This window comes from Pongo pygmaeus, chromosome 12, assembly GCF_028885625.2.
Source record: "Pongo pygmaeus isolate AG05252 chromosome 12, NHGRI_mPonPyg2-v2.0_pri, whole genome shotgun sequence".
Taxonomy (NCBI): domain Eukaryota; kingdom Metazoa; phylum Chordata; class Mammalia; order Primates; family Hominidae; genus Pongo; species Pongo pygmaeus.
Genome location: NC_072385.2, coordinates 40202944 through 40222520, shown reverse-complemented (window position 1 = coordinate 40222520; position 19577 = coordinate 40202944). Strand labels below are relative to the sequence as shown.

General features: G+C 40.6%; 1 protein-coding gene across 6 annotated transcripts in view; it reads right to left on the bottom strand.

The window, feature by feature from the left end:
* LIMS1 (LIM zinc finger domain containing 1) overlaps nucleotides 1-19577 on the bottom strand; it is a 153667-nt gene that overhangs the window by 83362 nt on the left and 50728 nt on the right. Inside the window, exons 1-4 of one of the 6 annotated variants that reach the window (XM_054475300.2) lie at nucleotides 17905-19475; nucleotides 16977-17066; nucleotides 9705-9753; nucleotides 9021-9168 (exon numbers count right to left, since the gene is read on the bottom strand). The exons of 3 other annotated variants lie outside the window; for them this stretch is intronic. In XM_054475300.2, the coding sequence (XP_054331275.2) occupies nucleotides 9021-9114 (94 nt within the window). In that variant the 5' untranslated portion in view covers nucleotides 9115-9168; nucleotides 9705-9753; nucleotides 16977-17066; nucleotides 17905-19475. Of the gene's footprint in view, nucleotides 1-9020; nucleotides 9169-9704; nucleotides 9754-14989; nucleotides 15167-16976; nucleotides 17067-17904; nucleotides 19476-19577 lie in introns of those variants that run through there. 2 more of the 6 variants (XM_054475306.2, XM_063648522.1) reach the window with 2 other exon arrangements.

The following is a 19577-nucleotide window of genomic DNA, read 5'->3' as shown; positions in this document are numbered from 1 at the left end:
GCTCAAGACCAGCCTGACCAAGAGGTAAAACTCTTGTCAAATGTAATCCCAGCTAGTCAGGAGCTGAGCAGCAGAATCACTTGAACCCAGGAGGCGGAGGCTGCAGTGAGCCAAGATCACTCCAGTCTAGGTGACAGAGCAAGACTGTCTCAAGTGGGAAAAAAAAAAAAAAAAAAAAAAAGATGAAAAGGAGACATTACAACTGATACTGCAGAAATTCAAAGGATCATTAGTGGCTACTATGAGCAACATATGCCAATAAATTGGAAAATCTAGAAGGAATGGAAAAATTCCTAGATACATACAACCTACCAAGATTGAACCATGAAGAAATCCAAAACCTGAACAGACCAATAACAAGTAACGAGATCAAAGCCATAATAAAAAGTCTCCCGGTAAAGAAAAGGCCAGGACCTGACGGCTTCACTGCTGAATTATACCAGACATTTAAAGAAGAACTAATACTAATCCTACTGAAACTATTCTGAAAAATAGAGGAGAGGAGAATGCTTCCAAACTCATTCTACAAGGCCAGTGTTACCCTGATAACAAAAAGACACATCGAAAAAAAGAAAACCTGGCTGGGCGAGTGGCTCATGCCTGTAAATATCAGCATTTTGGGAGGCCAAGGCAGGCAGATCATTCGAACCCAGGTGTTCCAGACCATCCTGGCTGGGTACCATGGTGAAACCCTAAAAATACAAATACGTCCCTACAAAAAATACAAAAAATTAGCCGGGCATAGTGGCACATGCCTATACTCCCAGCTGCTCAGGAGGATGAGATGGGAGGATTGCTTGAACTCAGTAGGTTGAGGTTTCAGCGAACCATGATTGAACTACTCACTCCAGCCTGGGTGACACAGCAAGACCCTGTCTCAATAACAAAAATAATAATAAAAGAAAACCACAGGTCAATTATCTCTGATGAATTTTGATGCAAAATTCTTCAACAAAATACTACGGAACAGAATTCAACAATACAATCATTCATTGTAATCAAGTGGGATTTATCCCTAGGATGCAAGGATGGTTCAACACATGCAAATCAATCCATGTGATACATCAATCAATGTGATATATCATATCAACAGAATGAAGGATAAAAACCTTATGATCATTTCAACTGATGCTGAAAAAGCATTTGATAAAATTTGACATCACTTCATGATTTTAAAAAACCCTCAAAAAAACTGGGTATAAAAGCATACCTCAACATAATAAAAGCCATGTATGACAGACCCACAGCTAGTATCATCCTGCGGGGAAAAACTGAAAGTCTTTGCTCTAAAATCTGGAACATGACAAGGATGCTCACTTTCACCACTGTTATCAACACAGTACTGGAAGTGCTAGCTAGGGCAATCAGAGAAGAGAAATAAAGGGCATCCAAATTGGAAAGGAAGTCTTCAAATTATCCTTGTTTGCAGATGATACGATTTTATATTTGGAAAAACCTAAAGACTTCACCAAAAAACTATTAGAGTTCATAAATTCAGTAAAGTTGGAGTACACAAAATCAACATACAAAAGTCAGTACCACTTCTATATGCCAATAGTGAATGACCTGAAAAAGAAATTTAAAAAGTACTGCCATTTACAATAGACACAAATAAAATAAAATACCCAGGAATTAATTTAACCAAAGAAGTGAAACATCTCTACAATGAAAACTATAAAACACTGATAAACAAAATTGAAGAGAACACCAAAAAATGGAAAGACATTCCATGGGTTGAAAGAATCAATACTGTTAATATGTCCATACTACTCAAAGCAATTTATAGATTCAATAAAATCCTTATCAAAATACCAATGACATTCTTCACAGAAATAGAATAAACAATTCTAGGCTGGGTGCAGTGGCTCACACCTATAATCCCAGCACTCTGGGAGGCCAAGGTGGGTGGATCACCTGAGTTCAGGAGTTCGAGACCAGCCTGGCCAACATGGTGAAACCCTGTCTCTACCAAAAATACAAAAATTAGCCAGGCGTGTGTGTGGAGGAAAAGTTAAATATTAAATTTGAACTCAATTGAACATGGACAAAAACAATGGTCACCAAGTCCTGAAACAGGTTGAGTGAGCCCCTTGAGGCATTCATCCAGTGCTGTTTCAGAGAAATCTCTACTTCAATCTATTCTTACATGTTAGTTATTGAAAAACAATAGACAATCGCAAAAACAAGTTGTGACCTCTTTGTGTTCCTTAAGCCCAGTCACGAAGGGCACTCGTGACTGGGTCTCCTGCCAAACAACTTGTTACAAAAACAGCTAGAGTCCCAGACTGCACCGAAACTTCATGAGACCTTCCCTCGCTGTGCACGGACAAGTGGCTGACTCTGGAGCCCAGGCTGTTGCTTCCCGGTCTGGTGATGAATCCTCCATAGTTTGCTGAGTGTAAAAAAAAATATATACATATATATATATATCTTTTCCCTTCTCCCCTTCTCATTGCAATTTGTTTATTATATCATTTGTTTATTATATCTGCATTGCCATTTACGTGGGATAAAGCTTGTTTACCCTTAAAGGTATTGTGTGTATGTTTTTCTTCCCCCCTCAGGCATCTTCCGCACAGAACAGCATGGTGGTGGGTGCCTGTAATCCCAGCTACTCAGGAGGCTTGAGGCAGGAGAATCGCTTGAACCCAGGAGGCAGAGGTTGCAGTGAGCAGAGACTGCGTCAGTGCACTCCAGCCTGGGTGACAGAGTAAGACTCTGTGAAAGAAAAGTGAAGAAAAGAGAAGAGAAGAGAAGAACGAACAATTCTAAAATTTATGTGGATTCACAAAACACCTGAATAGCCAAAGCTATCTTAAGCAAAAAGAACAAAACTGGGGGAATCACGTTACCTGATTTCCAATTATACTGGAGAGCTATAGTAACCAAAACAGCATGGTATTGGCATAAAAACAGACATATAGACCATTGGAACAGAATAGAGAACCCAGAAACAAAATCCACACACCTACAGTGAAGTCATTTTCCACAAAGGTGCCAAGAATGTACACTGAGGAAAAAGACAGTCTTTTCAATAAATGGTGCTGGGAAAACTGGATATCCATAATGCAGAAGAATGAAACTAGACCCCTACCTCTCACCATAAACAAAAATCAAATCAAAATGAATTAAAGACTTAAATCTAAGATCTTAAACTATGAAATTAGTATAAGGAAATGTCTGGGAAATTCTCAAAGACATTGGTCTGGGCAAAAATTTATTGAATAATACCCCACAAGCACAGGCAACCAAAGCAAAAATGCACAAATGGGATCACATTAAGTTAAAAAGCTTCTGCAAGGCCAGGCGCGGTGGCTCATGCCTGTAATCCCAACACTTTGGGAGGCCCAGGTGGGCAGATCACCTGAGGTAAGGAGTTCAAGACCAGCCTGGCCAACATGGTGAAACCCCGTCTCTACTAAAAATACAAAAAATCAGCCGGGCGTGGTGGCAGGTGCCTGTAGCCCCAGCTACTTGGTAGGCTGGGGCAGGAGAATCGCTTGAGCCCAAAAGGCGGAGGTTGCAGTGAGCAGAGATTGTGTCACAGCACTCCAGCCTTGGCGACAGTGAGTGAGACTCCATCTCAAAAAAAAAAAACAAAAAACAAAAAACAAATACAGCTTCTGTACAGCAAAGGAAAACAATCAACAAAGTGAAAAGACAACCACAGAACGGGAGAAGATATCTGCAAATTAACCATCTGACAAGGGATTAATAACCAGAATATATAAGGGGCTTAAACAACTCTATAGGAAAAAAATCAAATATAATAATCTGATCAGAAAATGGGCAAAATATATGAAAAGACATTTCTCAAAAGAAAACATACAAATGGCAAACAGGCCTATGAAAAGGTACTCAACATCACTGATCATCAGAGAAATGCAAATCAAAACTACAATGAGATCTCATCTCACCCCAGTTAAAATGGCTTATAACCAAAAGACAGGCAATAACAAATACTGGTGAGGATGTGGAGAAAAGGGAACCCTTGTACACTGTTGGTGGAAATGTAAATGAGTACAATCACTGTGAAGAACAGTATGGAGGCTCTTCAAAAAACTAAAAATAGAGCTACCATAGGATCCAGCACTCCCACTGCTGGGGATATACACTAAAGAAAGGAAATCAGTAAATCAAAGAGATATCTGCAGCACTGATTACAATAGCCAAGATTTGGAAGCAACCTAAATGTCCATCAACAGATGAATGGATAAAGAAAAAATGTGGTACTTATACACAATGGAGTATTATTCAGCCATAAAAAAGAATGAGATCCAGACATTTGCAACAACATGGATGGAACTGGATATCATTATGTCAAGTGAAATAAGCCAGGCACAGAAAGACAAACATCGCTTGTTCTCACTTATTTTTGGGATCTAAAAATCAAAACAATTTAACTCATGGACACAGAGAGTAGAAGGATGGTTACCAGAGGCTGCGAAGGGTAGTGGTGAGATGGGGAATGGGAAGGGAATGGTTAATGGGTACAAAAACATTAGTTAGAAAGAATGAATAAGACCTAGTATTTGATAGCACAACAGGGTGACTACAGTCAATAATAATTAGATTGGACATTTAAAAATAACTAAAATAATATAATTGGATTGTTTGTAACATAAAGAATAAATGCTTGAGGGGATAAATATCACCCCCCCAATAAAATAATTAAACAGAAACAGGAGGTAGATTTGGCCCACAGACTGAAGTTTAGAGACTCCTCCTTAATAGGAAGAACTAAATACCATATTGGACAAACTTAAACAAAATATCATTACTATAGAGCCTTGAGAAAACAGATTTTTCTTTATAAGATGCTAACTCCTTAAACGAAATAGTGGACACCACAATTACTGAAGGAATACCTTAAAGACCCACACAACCACAGCTTTTTGAAAGACCAGGGCTACGTTTACAATGACAGGAGAAACAGACACAGCTTCCGTGATGCCTGAACTGGCATAAACAACAGAAGAAATGAACAGTGTCAGGCTGGCACACATCTGCCTGGCCAGGGCCTCACTCCCACACTCCGTCTGTTCTCCCAAAAGGATTCCCCCCACCACCCTCCAGATGGCTAGTATCCAACCATCAGGGCTTAATCCTAAGCAAAATATCGAACTAGCTGTTTTCTTCTCATTGGCCTGGTATCTGCAAAGCTAACCATCCGGCTGCCCTACCTTCAACTTTCCTTCCAAACATAGTACTCCTCAATCTCTCCTTCCTCCTAGCCTATACAAAGTCACAGTTTATGTTAATTTTATTAAAGCTATGGCAACAACAACAAAAAGTCTCAAATCACATCTAAGACATACCAGGTGACAAAAATTCATTTATAAACTAAAAAGTTTGGATAAAGTAGACATTTGTTTTAGTTTACTATGAACTGATGATATACTGGCAAACTTACTAGATGGAGGACTTTGAGCCAGCTACTTACACAGCAGGTCCTAATCTATGAAATAGCCCACGCTGCAGTTGTAGGGATGAGGGGTAAAGTTCATAAGCCACCCAGTGCACAGCCAACCACAGTGGGTGCTCATAATTGGTAGCTATTCCTAGGATGATGAGAAACAAGGATTTATTAGAAAACATTCAGAATTCATCTGTAGAACAGGTGGGAGAAGGCTTTAAAAAAAATAGCATTTCTGGCCGGGTGTGGTGGCTCACACCTGTAATCCCAGCACTTTGGGAGGCCGAGGCGGGCGGATCACCAGGTCAGGAGTTCAAGACCAGCCTTGCCAACATAGTGAAACCCCGTCTCTACTAAAAAATACAAAAAATAGCTGGGTGTGGCAGCAGGCGCCTGTAATCCCAGCTATTCGGGAGGCTGAGGCAGGAGAATCGCTTGAACCTAGGAGGCAGAGGTTGCAGTGAGCTGAGACTGCATCATTGCACTCCAGCCTGGGCAACATGCAAGACTCTGTCGGAAAAAAAAAAAAAAAAGTATTTTTGCTTGTATTATAGATAAGTGAAAAGGAGAAAAAAGAAACATGCACAAAGAAATTCTTTTAGTTATGCAGGTAGAGACAGTCTGTGTGTGTGCCTCTGTCTCTTTCACACAGACACACGCACAAGCAAGCACATACACAGGAACCTACAATGGCAACCTGCCAGAAAGAACTTGACGTTGCATGCTAGAAAACATCACCCTCTAGTGACTGCTAGTGAATTTGTTGCTTATTCAATTTATCAAGAATTCACAACATTTTAACTCTTCTATCCAAAAAAAGGCTTTTAAAGTCTTCAGAAATGCAATCATCATTACAATCACGTGTTGCTGTGGCTGGACTGGGGGCATGAATTCCTGGAAGTTATACAAAAACTTTCTATGCATGTGCCTTTGTGCATTTTCTTCTATGAATGTCATAAGTGTTGAGTCTCAAAGTGGTCTGTGAATTAAAAAAAAGGTCAAATTAAGATGTTTTGACCAAGCACGGTGGCTCACACCTGTAATCTCAGCACTTTGCAGGCTGAGGCAGGCAGATCACCTGAGGTCAGGAGTTCGAGATCAGCCTGGCCAACAAGGAGAAACTCCACTTCTACTAAAAATACAAAAATCAGCTGGGTGTGGTGGCGCGTGCCTGTAATCCCAGCTTCTCGGGAGGCTGAGGCAGAAGAATCGCTTGAACCCAGGAGGCGGAAGTTGCAGTGAGCTAAGATCATGCCACTGCACCCCAGCAACAGAGCAAGACTCTGTCTAAAAAAAAAAAAAAAAAAAAGATGTTTCATAGGGAAATTAATGAACCATCCCAAGTACTTCAAGCTCCTATTTCCTCAACATGCCCCCCTCCTTTTTAGTTTTTTTTTTTTTTGAGATGGAGTTTCGCTCCTGTTGTCCAGGCTGTGCAATGGCGTGATCTCAGTTCACAGCAACCTCTGCCTCCCAGGTTCAAGCGATTCTCCTGCTTCAGCCTCCTGAGTAGCTGGGATTACAGGCATGCACCACCACGCCTGGCTAATTTTGTATTTTTAGTTGAGATGAGGTTTCTCCATGTTGATCAGGCTGGTCTCAAACTCCTGACCTCAGGTGATCCGCCCATCTTGGCCTCCCAAAGTGCTAGGATTACAGGCGTGTGGTCATGCCTGGCCAACATGCCCTTTCTTTACATACACCCCTAATGGGGAATGTAAAAGATATCTGAGACCTAACTGAATTCCATTGATCTGTTCTGTAAATCATTTTACATTTATGTTAATCTTCCAAAAAGTGTGCTCCCATTTTCCCCACCTCTTCTTTTTAAAATGTTGTCATCATATATATCATCAGACTCCTGAGCCACCCTCTGGCTTTTCTGCCCCTTCCACAGCTACAGCTCATCTTCCACAGACCCTTTCATTTCCTCCTTTGGAAATTAAAGACAGCACATGCTCATTTATCTCACACTCTTTTGTAAGAATTACAAATTAATTCGTATTAATACTAAGAGTATTAATTAACATTAATTAGAAATAAGCTGAGAAAGATAAAGTACTATACAAATGTTGGCCGCTGAATGGCTACAGGGACACAGGAAGTCAAAACAGTATCAGGTCTTTCTATGTCTGCGGCAGAATATCAAAGCCCTGACACACATCCTTTTAGCAGTTTTAAGTCACTTCTGCAAGTGAATACTAGGAGATCGTCCCTTACTCCTGATCTTTGCTCTCAGGGGGCCACTTCAGCATAAGCCTTCCACCCTCCACAGATAACCTCAGGTTCTCCTCAAGCCTCTAGATCTTATTTGACATTTTATTATAGGTAGCAACTTCTTGTGTACTTAACACTGTTAACTGTTGAGTTTAAAAATGATTTAAGATGATAGATTTTATATGTTTTTTAACCACAATAAAAAAATGAGGCTCCAAATGAGCTGCAAAATGAGGGCCCTAAAAGATTATAAAGGACTCTAATTCTAATCCTTTTCATTTTTCAGATGAAGGAACAGAATGAAAGTCCCATAGCTGAGAGCCAAGAACAGGACCTGGGGGGTACACTGATTCCTAGTACACAGTTGACTACAAAACAACAACAACAACAACAAAATAAACCAAGTACAATGGGAAAAACTGAAGAAAATAGTTAAGTGGGACAAAGACGACAAAGTAGGCAGAATCACAAGAAGAAAGAAGACCAAGGGAAAATTTCACAAACATTTGTTAAAGTAAGAAAGCATGGAAGAAATGACTGAATATATAAATATAGGATGGTCCCTGTTTTGCTGGAATAGCAATCTGAAACCATCATTTATCTTGGTCTGGGTGGAGCTGAGGTCTGGGAATTCCCATATAAGGTAATTTGTTCATGCTTACTTCCTCAAGCACACATTACACCTCCTCATCTGAAAAAGGCACTGGAAGAAAAGATTCTTTGGGAATGACATCCACACATACATTAAAGGCTATGGTTTCCACTCCTAATGGTTAGTAGTTGCCAAGACACAGCATCCTCGCAACCCCCACCCAAATACAGTTCAGCATCTAGCAGTCAACACCACAGAGCCTTCCTGTGGTCACGACTGGCAGTGGTGATAAAGGTCAGTATAACCTTACTGCTCTCCATAAATAGCCCTTCAGTCAGTAATGTCCTTGCATGATATGGTCACATTCTTTCAAGAGCAGCCCTGCTTTTATGTATGGTACTGTCCTTCCACAGAGCTTTCCATCTCAGGTGAAGCTGCTTTCTTGCCCCACCATAATTCCTCTCAATGACTTCAAAGCAGGTCCTCTACATTCGATTTTTTTTAGGATGAGTCTCTCTACCTTTTTTTTAGAGCTATGCTGTCTACTTTGGTACCAGTAGTCACATGTAGCAACTTGAAATGTGGCTAGTCTGATTTCAGATGGACTTTAAAGTACCCACTGAATTCTCCTGGTAATTTTAAAATACTGATGACATGATATGTATATAGTTTGGACATGATGACAGTTTGATATACTGGGTTAAATTAAACATATTATTAAAATTAATCTTCCCTATCTCTTTTTTCCTGTTTTAAATGGCTACTTGAAATTCTTAAACTACACATGCGACTTACATTGTATTTCTACAGGATAGCACCATTCTAGATAGTATAATAAGCCCTGCTTATTGAATACGCTCAGTAGAAAGAAACCCTGGAATCCTTTCATTTCAAACTCTCGTCGGCCAGGCAACTTTCTTCATTTGCAGGTGAGATTCTTCATCTGTAATGTAGACAAAATAAACCCCCCTCACAGACTGGTAAGGACTGAGAACACAAAGAAAGCATTTTAAGCATTCGGCAACACTAAATGTGTTCTCAGTAAATGTCACTTCCCTTTCTGTGGGTGCATTCAGTAGCTGGTTTAGTCATCTTGGGGTTAGTCATGGAACGTCTGGATTCCAACCCTCTTTGTTCCTTCTCCACTCTAATCACTTCCACAGAATTCACCATAACTTATAGGGCAGGGGTCGGGTCTGTGGTGAACTTTCTAAGCAAAAGCTACCCCTTCGCCACAGCTGAATTTTTTATTCCTACCACTTGTCGACCATATCCTTCCCACCTCTTCTCTGCTGGTCCATTCATTAATAAATTATTAAAATTAATCTCAAAATTCTGGCTGCTGCTCATTTGCTCCTTAGGGCTGTTACCAGTAGCTCACTGCTATTGTCTGAATTTAAAGGGAGCTTTGTTACTATTCTAGCTATTTCATGTGTGAACACTTCCTTCCCCTCAAGTGCATGGATATCCTTTACTTACCGCTAGGGTCTCACCAGATATGTAATGACTGAAGGATTCTACAACGGTCCTAGAAATAAGTAAAATAAAACTGAATGTTGACTTTTAATTATTGACCAGGCCAATCACGATTACAGGAATGAAAAGTGCCTTTTATGACTAAGAAATCACATCTGACTTGGCAGTCTGGTGTTTATTTCTGGCTGGTTTATCTGTGGAAAATTCACTTTATGATTTCTTCCCAGCTGTTGCTAGCAGTGTGCTAGGCTGGCAGCCCTGAGAGTTGAATCACCCCCATGGATGATACTATTTTCTCCTTCCCCACCCAACCTTTCCCAAATACTTGGCATTTTTTAGTATTATACAGGTGCTAATTGTTCTGAAAGTCTGGCTTAAATTAAAGTTTATTGTAAATTGACGTAATCTAGCATCTGGATATGATTCTGTGTCTATGTCCCTTTTCACAAAGACAGCAACTCCAGGTCTGGGTAGGCTTGAGAGTGGGGATGGAGAAGTAACTCCGGCAAGACCTTTTCCCCAGCATTCCTTTAAGAAGGCAGGGGGTGAGAAGGAAAGAATTAGTGAGGGAAAGAAAAGGCAATCGAAGGGGAGAAGATTTAAGAAAGAAAAAAGCAAAAGAAAGAGAAGAATGGCTTTTTTCACGGTAGAAGTCACACAGTGGGAGGCTTGGATAAGGTTTGGATATGTTTGGAAGTAGAGAAAAACCATGAGACTACAAGGCACTAAAGTGAATTTGGTTGCTTTCAAACCCTGAACTCTAGTAATTCTGGATCTTAGAGGAGATATGCATAAATGATGCAGAGTAAACTAAAAAACAAAGGCAGAGAATGATTGGAAGTCCCTCAAAAAGTTAAACATAGAATTACCACATGACCCAGCAATTCCAGTTCTGGGTATATATCCAAAAGAATTGAAAACAAGGATGCAAACAGGTATGTGTACACCCATGTTTGCAGCAGCATTATTCACAATATCCAAGGTATGGAAACAACCCAAGTGTCTTCCACAACTGAATGTTATATACATTTTACTATTAATACAATAAAAAGGGAAACATTTGTTGTCCACCTAGATGCCACCAAATAGCAAGCTAGCATCCTTTTACACATACTACTCACAGATTAAATACTATTGCCATTTACAGATGAGGAATCTGCAACTCAGATATTAAATAATTTGTTCAAAATCACACAAATGGCAGAAGTAAAATTTAAACCCAAGGCCTTTCAACTTACACCACAGTATTTCAAGGATAAATAGGCTCAATGAATAAAGAACAAGTGAGAAAAGTATATGCTCCTTATGGTCTGAAACTGTTAAATAAGCGACAAGAAAGACCACAAACAGTTGAACCCAAAGAACTAGGTAGTCTAAATGTCTTCCCAGGCTGCAAACAGACTTTCTTTTAGCATAGCACATTTTAAAGCCCTATAAGGGAATCTCTGCCTGTTCTCCACACACCCCCTTCCCACACACAAAAATTGGTAAAAGTTATTTTCAATTTTTTTAGATTCCGTATTATATGTCCCATCTGGGCTGATAAAGTATCCTTTTCTCCCAACAATATTACCATACATTTGTGGCAACATTTTGGGTATAAAATACCTCCCCACCTGCCACTTCACTTATTTTAATCAAGCACTCTACAGGACATCAACATTTCATCCTGTAACTATTCTGACAAACTGCGCCTCAGAAGTGACACACTGACTCAGAGCTAAAACACTGCTTCTGTATACCTCTTTCTCCTGGAACTAATGGGTCAATCAACATATTGCTAACTTTTGGGCAAGACCCAATTTAAAATCTCTGTAAGTCCCTGCATTAAAAAAAACAAAACTAGGCTGGGCATGGTGGCTCACACCTGTAATCCAAGCACTTTGGGAGGCCGAGGCAGGTGATCACCTGAGGTCAGGAGTTCGAGACCAGCCTGGCCAACATGGTGAAACCTCGTCTCTACCAAAAATACAAAAATTAGCCGGGCATGGTGGTGCGTGCCTATAATTCCAGCTACTCGGGAGGCTGAGACAGAAGAATCACTTGAACCTGGGAGGCGGAGGTTGCAGTGAGCTGTGATCACGCCACTGCACTCCAGCCTGGATGACAGGGCAAGACTCTTGTCTCAAAAAAAAAAAAAAAAACTAAACTAAAAACATTTTTAAAAGTTCCCTTAAAAGGCCAAGCATGGTGGCTGAAGTCTGTAATCTCAGCATGTTGAGAGGCCAAGGCAGGAAGATCTCTTGAGGCCAGGAGTTCAAGACAAGCCTGGGCAACACAGCAAGACTCTGTTTTTATAAAAATTTAAAAAATTAGCCAGGCATGGTGCTGTGTGCTTGTAGTCACAGCTATTTGGGAGGCGGGAGCAGGAGAATTTCTTGAGCCCAGGAGGTCAAGGCTGCTGTGAGCCATGATCGTGCCACTGTACTGTAGCCTGGGTGACAGAGCAAGACCTTGTCAATCAATCAATTTAAAAAAAAAAAAAAGTTTCACTGAAGGCTTCCTCTTTTTTCTGGGAACTCGCAGAACTACTGACATCAAGAAACTATCAATGAGACTTCAGACTCCTTCCCACGCCTCTGACAACGCCCAGGTTCAGGCCCCACCACATCATTTGCTCAGTCCTTTGCTACAGGATGTTCACACATCTGGCATTACCCATGGAAACCATTTCTCAGTCACCTTTGTGTCCCCAGAACCTAACACAGTGCTTAGCATGGGGCAACCACTCAAATGTCAACTGAATGAAAGACCCACTGACACATCCTTTCGTATGGTATTGCTATCTTGCTCTTTAGTCCTTCTAATCCATTCTCTACACTGTAATATTAGCAAACACTTCACTGCAACATCACAGATGCTTCCCTAATGTCCCCAAACTTTACACTGCCCTCAAGACCAATACTCCACATACACCCTCCCTCCCTGCCATTCTTATCCTTCAAACATTCCAGCACAGTAGATAATTTTTGAATTTCTTTCATTCATTCAACATTTATTTACTGAGCACTTACTGCTCTGGGCACTGGGAATACAGAGGTGAACAAGAGGAAACAAAGCCCCTGCTTTAACAAATCTTCCAGGCTAATGTGGAAAACATAGCACAGAAAGGAATAGGGCAGGGGGTAGATCCAGAAAACACTTGCAGCCCAGAATAAAAACTGGATGTTATTCTAGGTGAGATGGAAAGGCAATGGAGGACTCTGAAGAGAGAAGTAACATTGACCTGCAAACCTTTGCTCGAGCTGTTGCCAACTGTTGCCAACTAGAACAATACTCTTTTCCATCATTTGTCAAATTCTTCAAAGCCCAACTCAAAAGTCACTACACCTCCATGGTGCCATCTCTTAGAATTAAAGTGGGTTCCCCGCTCTTTTTGGTTAGCCTCAAAAACTTGACACTACCTGTGATGGCCTGATGTTGAGTTATTTTTGTATATTTTTTAAACTACCACCAAGTGTTTATGTTCATTCAGAATATTTTATTCTATTTTCATTCTATCAGCTATGCAAAGTACCTTGTTGTTTGCAAACTAAAAGGCATGTACCCTTTTTATCAACTGAAAGACCAAATTAAAATGATCATCCTCTTTTTAATGTTTTCTTTCTTATCCATGAAAAATACTTGTGTTCTCCTGTTCATTATAACTATTCCTTATTTCCTGATTATGTATCTGAATGTACACATATACACACGTGTACATACACACAACATACATCTATATAAGAGACTGCCTTACGCATGCAATCGGTATCACTCTTAATGTTCTTGAAGGTTAACTGTAAAATCAATGCTTTTGGAAATACATTTAAATCTCTAGGAAGTCCACTGTATAAGGCAAGTCATGTAGTAAAGTAAAAGATTCTTTTGTGGGTAAATAATCACCCCTTAATAAATGTTTTCCAAATGTAGGTCTGAGGCATTACAGTTCCTTTAAGAGTGGCCTGCTAGGGAAATTCCACCCAACCGCAACAGAATACATATTCTTCTCAAGTGCACATGGAACATTCTCCAGGACAGGTCAAGAAGACTGAAATTATATCATATATCTTTTCTGATCACAATGGTATGAAACTAGAATAGTTTCTACAGTAACAGGAGGACAAGGAAAATTAACAAATATGTGGAAATTAAACAATACGCTCCTAAACAACTATCGAGATAAAGAAAAAATTAAAGGGGAAATTAAAGAAGAAAATAAAGGAGATATATAAAAAAAAATCTTGTGACAAATGAAGATGGAAATACAACATACTAAAACTTTTGGGATGCAGCAAAAGTTAGTGCTAACAGGGAAGTTTACAGCAATAGACACCTACTTCAAAAAAGAAAAGATCTCAAATAACAGCCTAACATTACACCTCATGGAACTAGAAAAACAACAAACTATGCCCAATGTTAGCAGGAGGAAGGAAATAACAAAGATCAGAACAGAAATAAATGAAAAAGAGACTAGAAAAACAGAATCAATGAAACTAAGAGTTTGTCAACAGGTACAAAATTAGGAAGAGTACGTTCTGGTGATCTATTGTACAGCAAGGTGATTATAATTAATAATACTGTATTGTATATGTCAAAATACCTCAAGAGGATTTTAAGTTTTGTTACCACAAAAAAGTGATATTTGAGATGATTGATAGGCTAATTCAAAACATCACATTGTACTCCATAAATAAATGTGCCAATTAAAAATAAAACTTAAAAAAAAGACCAGTTTTTTTTTTCTTTTTTTAAAACAGCGTTTTACACGTTAATGAATAAGAGTAACTCCTTACTCAGTTATAGCTGCTTTCTTCTTACCATGACAGGACAAAAGTTCACTAAACATATTGCTAAATAGTACATTTCCCCACCAAAGACCCTAGGCAGCAAAAATAATGTTTTAAAAAATTAATGTAATAAAATGCCAAAAGCATTACTAAGGTCTTTTATAGAAGGCTCTGCAGGATATAAACCATATGACACTAAATACTGTTTATTAATCGTTTTTAAATTTTTCTTTGCAAACAAAAGGCATAGTTTCCCCTCCACACCCACCCTACTTTGATACCAATAAAACAAAGTTTTCACATATTTCAATAATTAAATACACATCTACAAGATATAAGAACCACAATCATAACCTCTGCAGCAGGGAGAAAATTTTAATCAGCATAGCTGAAGGTTACTACAACTCACCCAAGACCCTTTCTGCATAGAGAGTTTCAACAAATATCCTTTAGATTTGCTTCTTAAATAACTGAGAAAGATAGGTCATAAGGAAAACAAATCCAGAAATACAACAATACCCTGTGTTTGGCTGATTTAGGCAATCATGTCCATTTCTTCTCTTAAACTTCTCTCAAACTTCCACTCCTTTGCCTTAGTCACTTTACACACACAGGCCCAGTTCTGCAAACCTATGCACTCTACCTGAGGCACCTCCAGCTCCCCTTCTCTTAATTCAAGAGTAAAGAACCTCCCTCCTGGCTCCTACTCTTATTCAACTTACTTATCAGGGCTTGGGAGGCCAGTTTCACATCACTGTGAATTATCTTTGAAAGCCTCTATTTCCTAAACTGTACAGAACTTCCTCATCTTAGCTTTGTCTCTGTTGTCTTGAACTATATTTGAGCCAATGAAACCAAGTTCAGGGTTTTTTTTTTTCCTGTACTTAGTCAAATCATGTGACATGGTGTGTTACACGACAACCCCACTGTTCTGAAGCAATAGGACAACACCCCTAAATGTCATAACTCATATCCTGCTAAGTTGTTTTATATACTTTATGAAGTTAAGAAATTCATCCAAAAACTTACTGAAAGCACATATAACATGCAGACAAATATTTAGAAAAATGAATAACTGATCAGCATAGAAAGAGGTAACTTTAAAAAAATGATAGCCTCTGGCCCTCTGGATCTCTACAATAACTACATGTTTGAATTAACGGAGCTTCTTTATGTGCCCTCTGAATGCTACTCTGGGGTCAAGCAGCTACTCTACACTACATCTTCTAGTGGCAAGGCGCAGGCCAGCTTAGAGACGGGCACACCAGGCTCTGGCTGCCCCAGCAGCGGAAATTATTCTTTCTGTCCCAGATATCCCTGACAAACATAGTGCAGAGAAGAAGCAAGGCCAGTGGTGCCAAGGCCTCACATATCCGACTGAGTCACTTCCTGGGACTCCTCAGTGCCAAGTTTCCACTGAAGAATAAGGGGATCTTTAGTTGAAGCTAAGAAAGAACTTGAGAGCAATTAATTCAGCCTTCCCCTTCCATGAATGAAGGTGTCCTTGCCTGAATTCACTGAAAACACAGTAAGAAAGCTCCTTTACCAATTTCATCCATGTCCCTACAAAGGACATGAACTCATCATTTTTTATGGCTGCATAGTATTCCATGGTGTATATGTGCCACATTTTCTTAATCCAGTCTATCCTTGTTGGACATTTGGGTTGGTTCCAAGTCTTTGCTATTGTGAATAATGCCGCAATAAACATACGTGTGCATGTGTCTTTATAGCAGCATGATTTATAGTCCTTTGGGTATATACCCAGTAATGGGATGGCTGGGTCAAATGGAATTTCTAGTTCTAGATCCCTGCGGAATCGCCACACTGACTTCCACAAGGGTTGAATCATTCTCATTAAACTATCGCAAGAACAAAAAACCAAACACCGCATATTCTCACTCATAGGTGGGAATTGAACAATGAGAACACATGGACACAGGAAGGGGAACATCACACTTCGGGGACTGTTGTGGGGTGGGGGGAGGGATAGCATTGGGAGATATACCTAATGCTAGATGATGAGTTAGTGGGTGCAGCGCACCAGCATGGCACATGTATACATATGTAACTAACCTGCACATTGCGCACATGTACCATAAAACCTAAAGTATAATAATAATAAAAAATAAATTTAAAAAAATAAAATAAAATAAAATAAAAGGTGATATGAGAAATATGGAAGAGAAATGGAAAAGAAAGGGTGAGAGATTTGAAGAAAATCTTGCTGGGCTTTTGGTTAGAATTGTGTTATACCAGTAATTGGAATAAATTGACACCTTATTGAAACTTTATAATACTAAGACTTTCCCACCAAGAACATGGTACATTTTTTTCCATTTATCCAAATGTTCATTTATGTCTTTCAGTAAAATTTTATGGTGTAACAAAAAAAAAAAGAAAGCTCCTTTACCCAATTTCTTTATTATAGAGGAATCATTTTTAGGATAACAGCATTTCTAGGATGATAACATAACTAGGGCCTGGTGCAGTGGCTTATACTTGCCTGTAATCTCAGTGCTTTGGGAGGCTGACGTAGGAGATCACTTGAGCCCAGAAGTTCGGGCCCAGACTAGGCAACATAGGGAGACCCTGTCTCTGAAAAAACAAAAACAAAAACACACCACCACAACAAAACAAACCAACCACGCGCGCGCGCGCACACACACACACACACACGCACATACACACGCACACACACACAAACCCCAAGAAAACAACTCATCACTTGTGCTTGTTATCCAACACTGAGACTGGGTACTAGCCACTTTTAGAGCTGGTGACAAGCTATAACCTGAGGGCACCCTGGCAAGTGACTATTTACAGGGAAGGGTTTAGTGCTTGAAAGAGTGGAAGAGCACATCCAAGACAAGCTAAAGGCAGAGGGAGTTCTAAAACTCAGGGTTCTGCCCAGCACTCCTGGGGGAACCTCACAGGCTTCACCTTCATGTACTTTGAAATCCAACGGTCCCAGCTAGTTTGGGAGCTCTCACACAATACTGAATGTAATAAAATTCCAGCCAGAATGTTTTTCTGGCTTTGATTTATTTACTTTATTTTGGGAGGTGGGAGTGGAAGGCAGATGGAAGCTGGAAGTGAAAAGGCTGCTTTCGAGTGGGAAGCAGTTCCCTCCCCTATTCCCAGCAGGGACAGTCCTATGTCATGGACATAAACCCCGGGAAGCAGCTGCGATCTCTCTTGGGAGAGGGAAAAGAGAATGGAAGTCTTTCTGAGCTACAGCCCCAAAATACAAAATTCCCTCTAGGAAGGCAGCTCGTGATGCTGCAGTTAAAATCTAAAGGAAGGAAACTGGATGTTTTTCTGAGTCCCAGCAGAACATCCTGGGCAGACTGGCATTGTTAACTTCTCTACTCATGGATGGGCCCCATCAACCCTCCTCTTGAAGCCATGCACCACTCGCATTAAGGACTTACCATGCTTGAGGGTCTTCTCGTAATCGACCTCATCCCTTTCTTCTCTCAGCAGATATTACTTTATTACTTATTCATGAAGAAAACAGATTATCTGGAAGGTTCTCTTTCAACTACCTCCCACCCATATGCTTACTCTTCAGGCCTTCATTCCCAACAAGGTCTGTTTGATGTCAGTCCATAAACTCACATCCAGACAGCCACTTTCCTTCTTTCTGGGCTCTTTCCCCCGAAGAGTTTGTAAATAGGCTCCAGTTTCTGCTACGTTAAAATGAGTCTATCTTGAGTCACTCTCCAGCTACCATCACAGCTCTCTTTTCAGACACCATTTTCTTTTTTTTGTTGTTGTTGTTGAGACGGAGTCTCGCTCTGTCGTCCAGGCTGGAGGGCAGTGGCGCAATCTCGGCTCACTACAAGCTCCGCCTTCTGGGTTCACGCCATTCTCCTGCCTCAGCCCTCGGAGTAGCTGGGACTACAGGCACCCTCCACAACACCCGGCTAATTTTTTGTATTTTTAGTAGAGATGCGGTTTCACCATGTTAGCCAGGATGGTCTCGATCTCCTGACGTCGTGATTCGCCCGCCTCGGCCTCCCAAAGTGCTGGGATTACAGGCATAAGCCACCACGCCCGGCCTCAGACACCATTTTCTAAAAGTTATCTCAACCCTTACTTACTCATCAACCTACTGCAATCTGGAAACACCTCTTACAGTCACAGTCACAGCTCTTAAAAGCCAAATCCAGAAGACATTTTTCAGTCCTTATCTTACATTTGACATTTTTAAATGATGCTTTCCTGGGAATTTTCTATTCCCTTGGCTTTCAGACCACTGTACTTTTATCGCTCTAGTCATCCCATCCCCATCTCCTTTGCAAGAGCCTCTGCTTGGCTGTAGGTAAGGCTACTCCCCAGCCTGACCTTGGCTTTCTGCTCCTCTCATTGCGCACATTCTCCCTGATGACTTCAACATTTCTCATGGCTCAACTACTTCCTCCCTGTTAGTGGCACTGGCTGGACCTTCTTAAACTTCGCAATCATACATCGAATTGTCTGCTGATGTCTCCATACAGATATCGTCACAGGCAATTCAAACTAATGATGCCTAAAATAAACTTCCCTCCCCACCATGCCTAAATCCAATTCTTCATCTTAATGTGCCCTCTCTCAGGCATGGCAACATTATCCAAGCAGGCATGCCACAGCCTCCTAGATGGAGTCCCTGTCTCCAGCTTGGTCCCCTTCAATCAAATGCAACAGACACAGCCAACAACCGGTCTCTTTAAGGAACCTGCTATCATTACCCTGCTTAAATTCTCCACTGCACTGAGGACAGTCAGCATCCCTTAAGGTAACATACAAAACCCTACATCGTCTGGCCCCATCTTTTTTTTGTTGTTTTTTTTTTGAGATGGAGTCATGCTCTGTTGCCCAGGCTGGAGGGCAGTGGAGCGATCTCAGCTCGCTGCAGCCTCCACTTCCTAGGTTCAAGTCATTTTCCTGCCTCAGCCTCCCAAGTAGCTGGGACAACAGGCGTGTACCACCACGCTCGGCTAATTTTTGTATTTTTCGTAGAGACAGGGTTTCACCATGTTGCCAGGCTGGTGTTGAACTCCTGACCTCAAGTGATCTGCCCATCTTGGCCTCCCGAAGTGCTGGGATTACAAGCGTGAGCTAC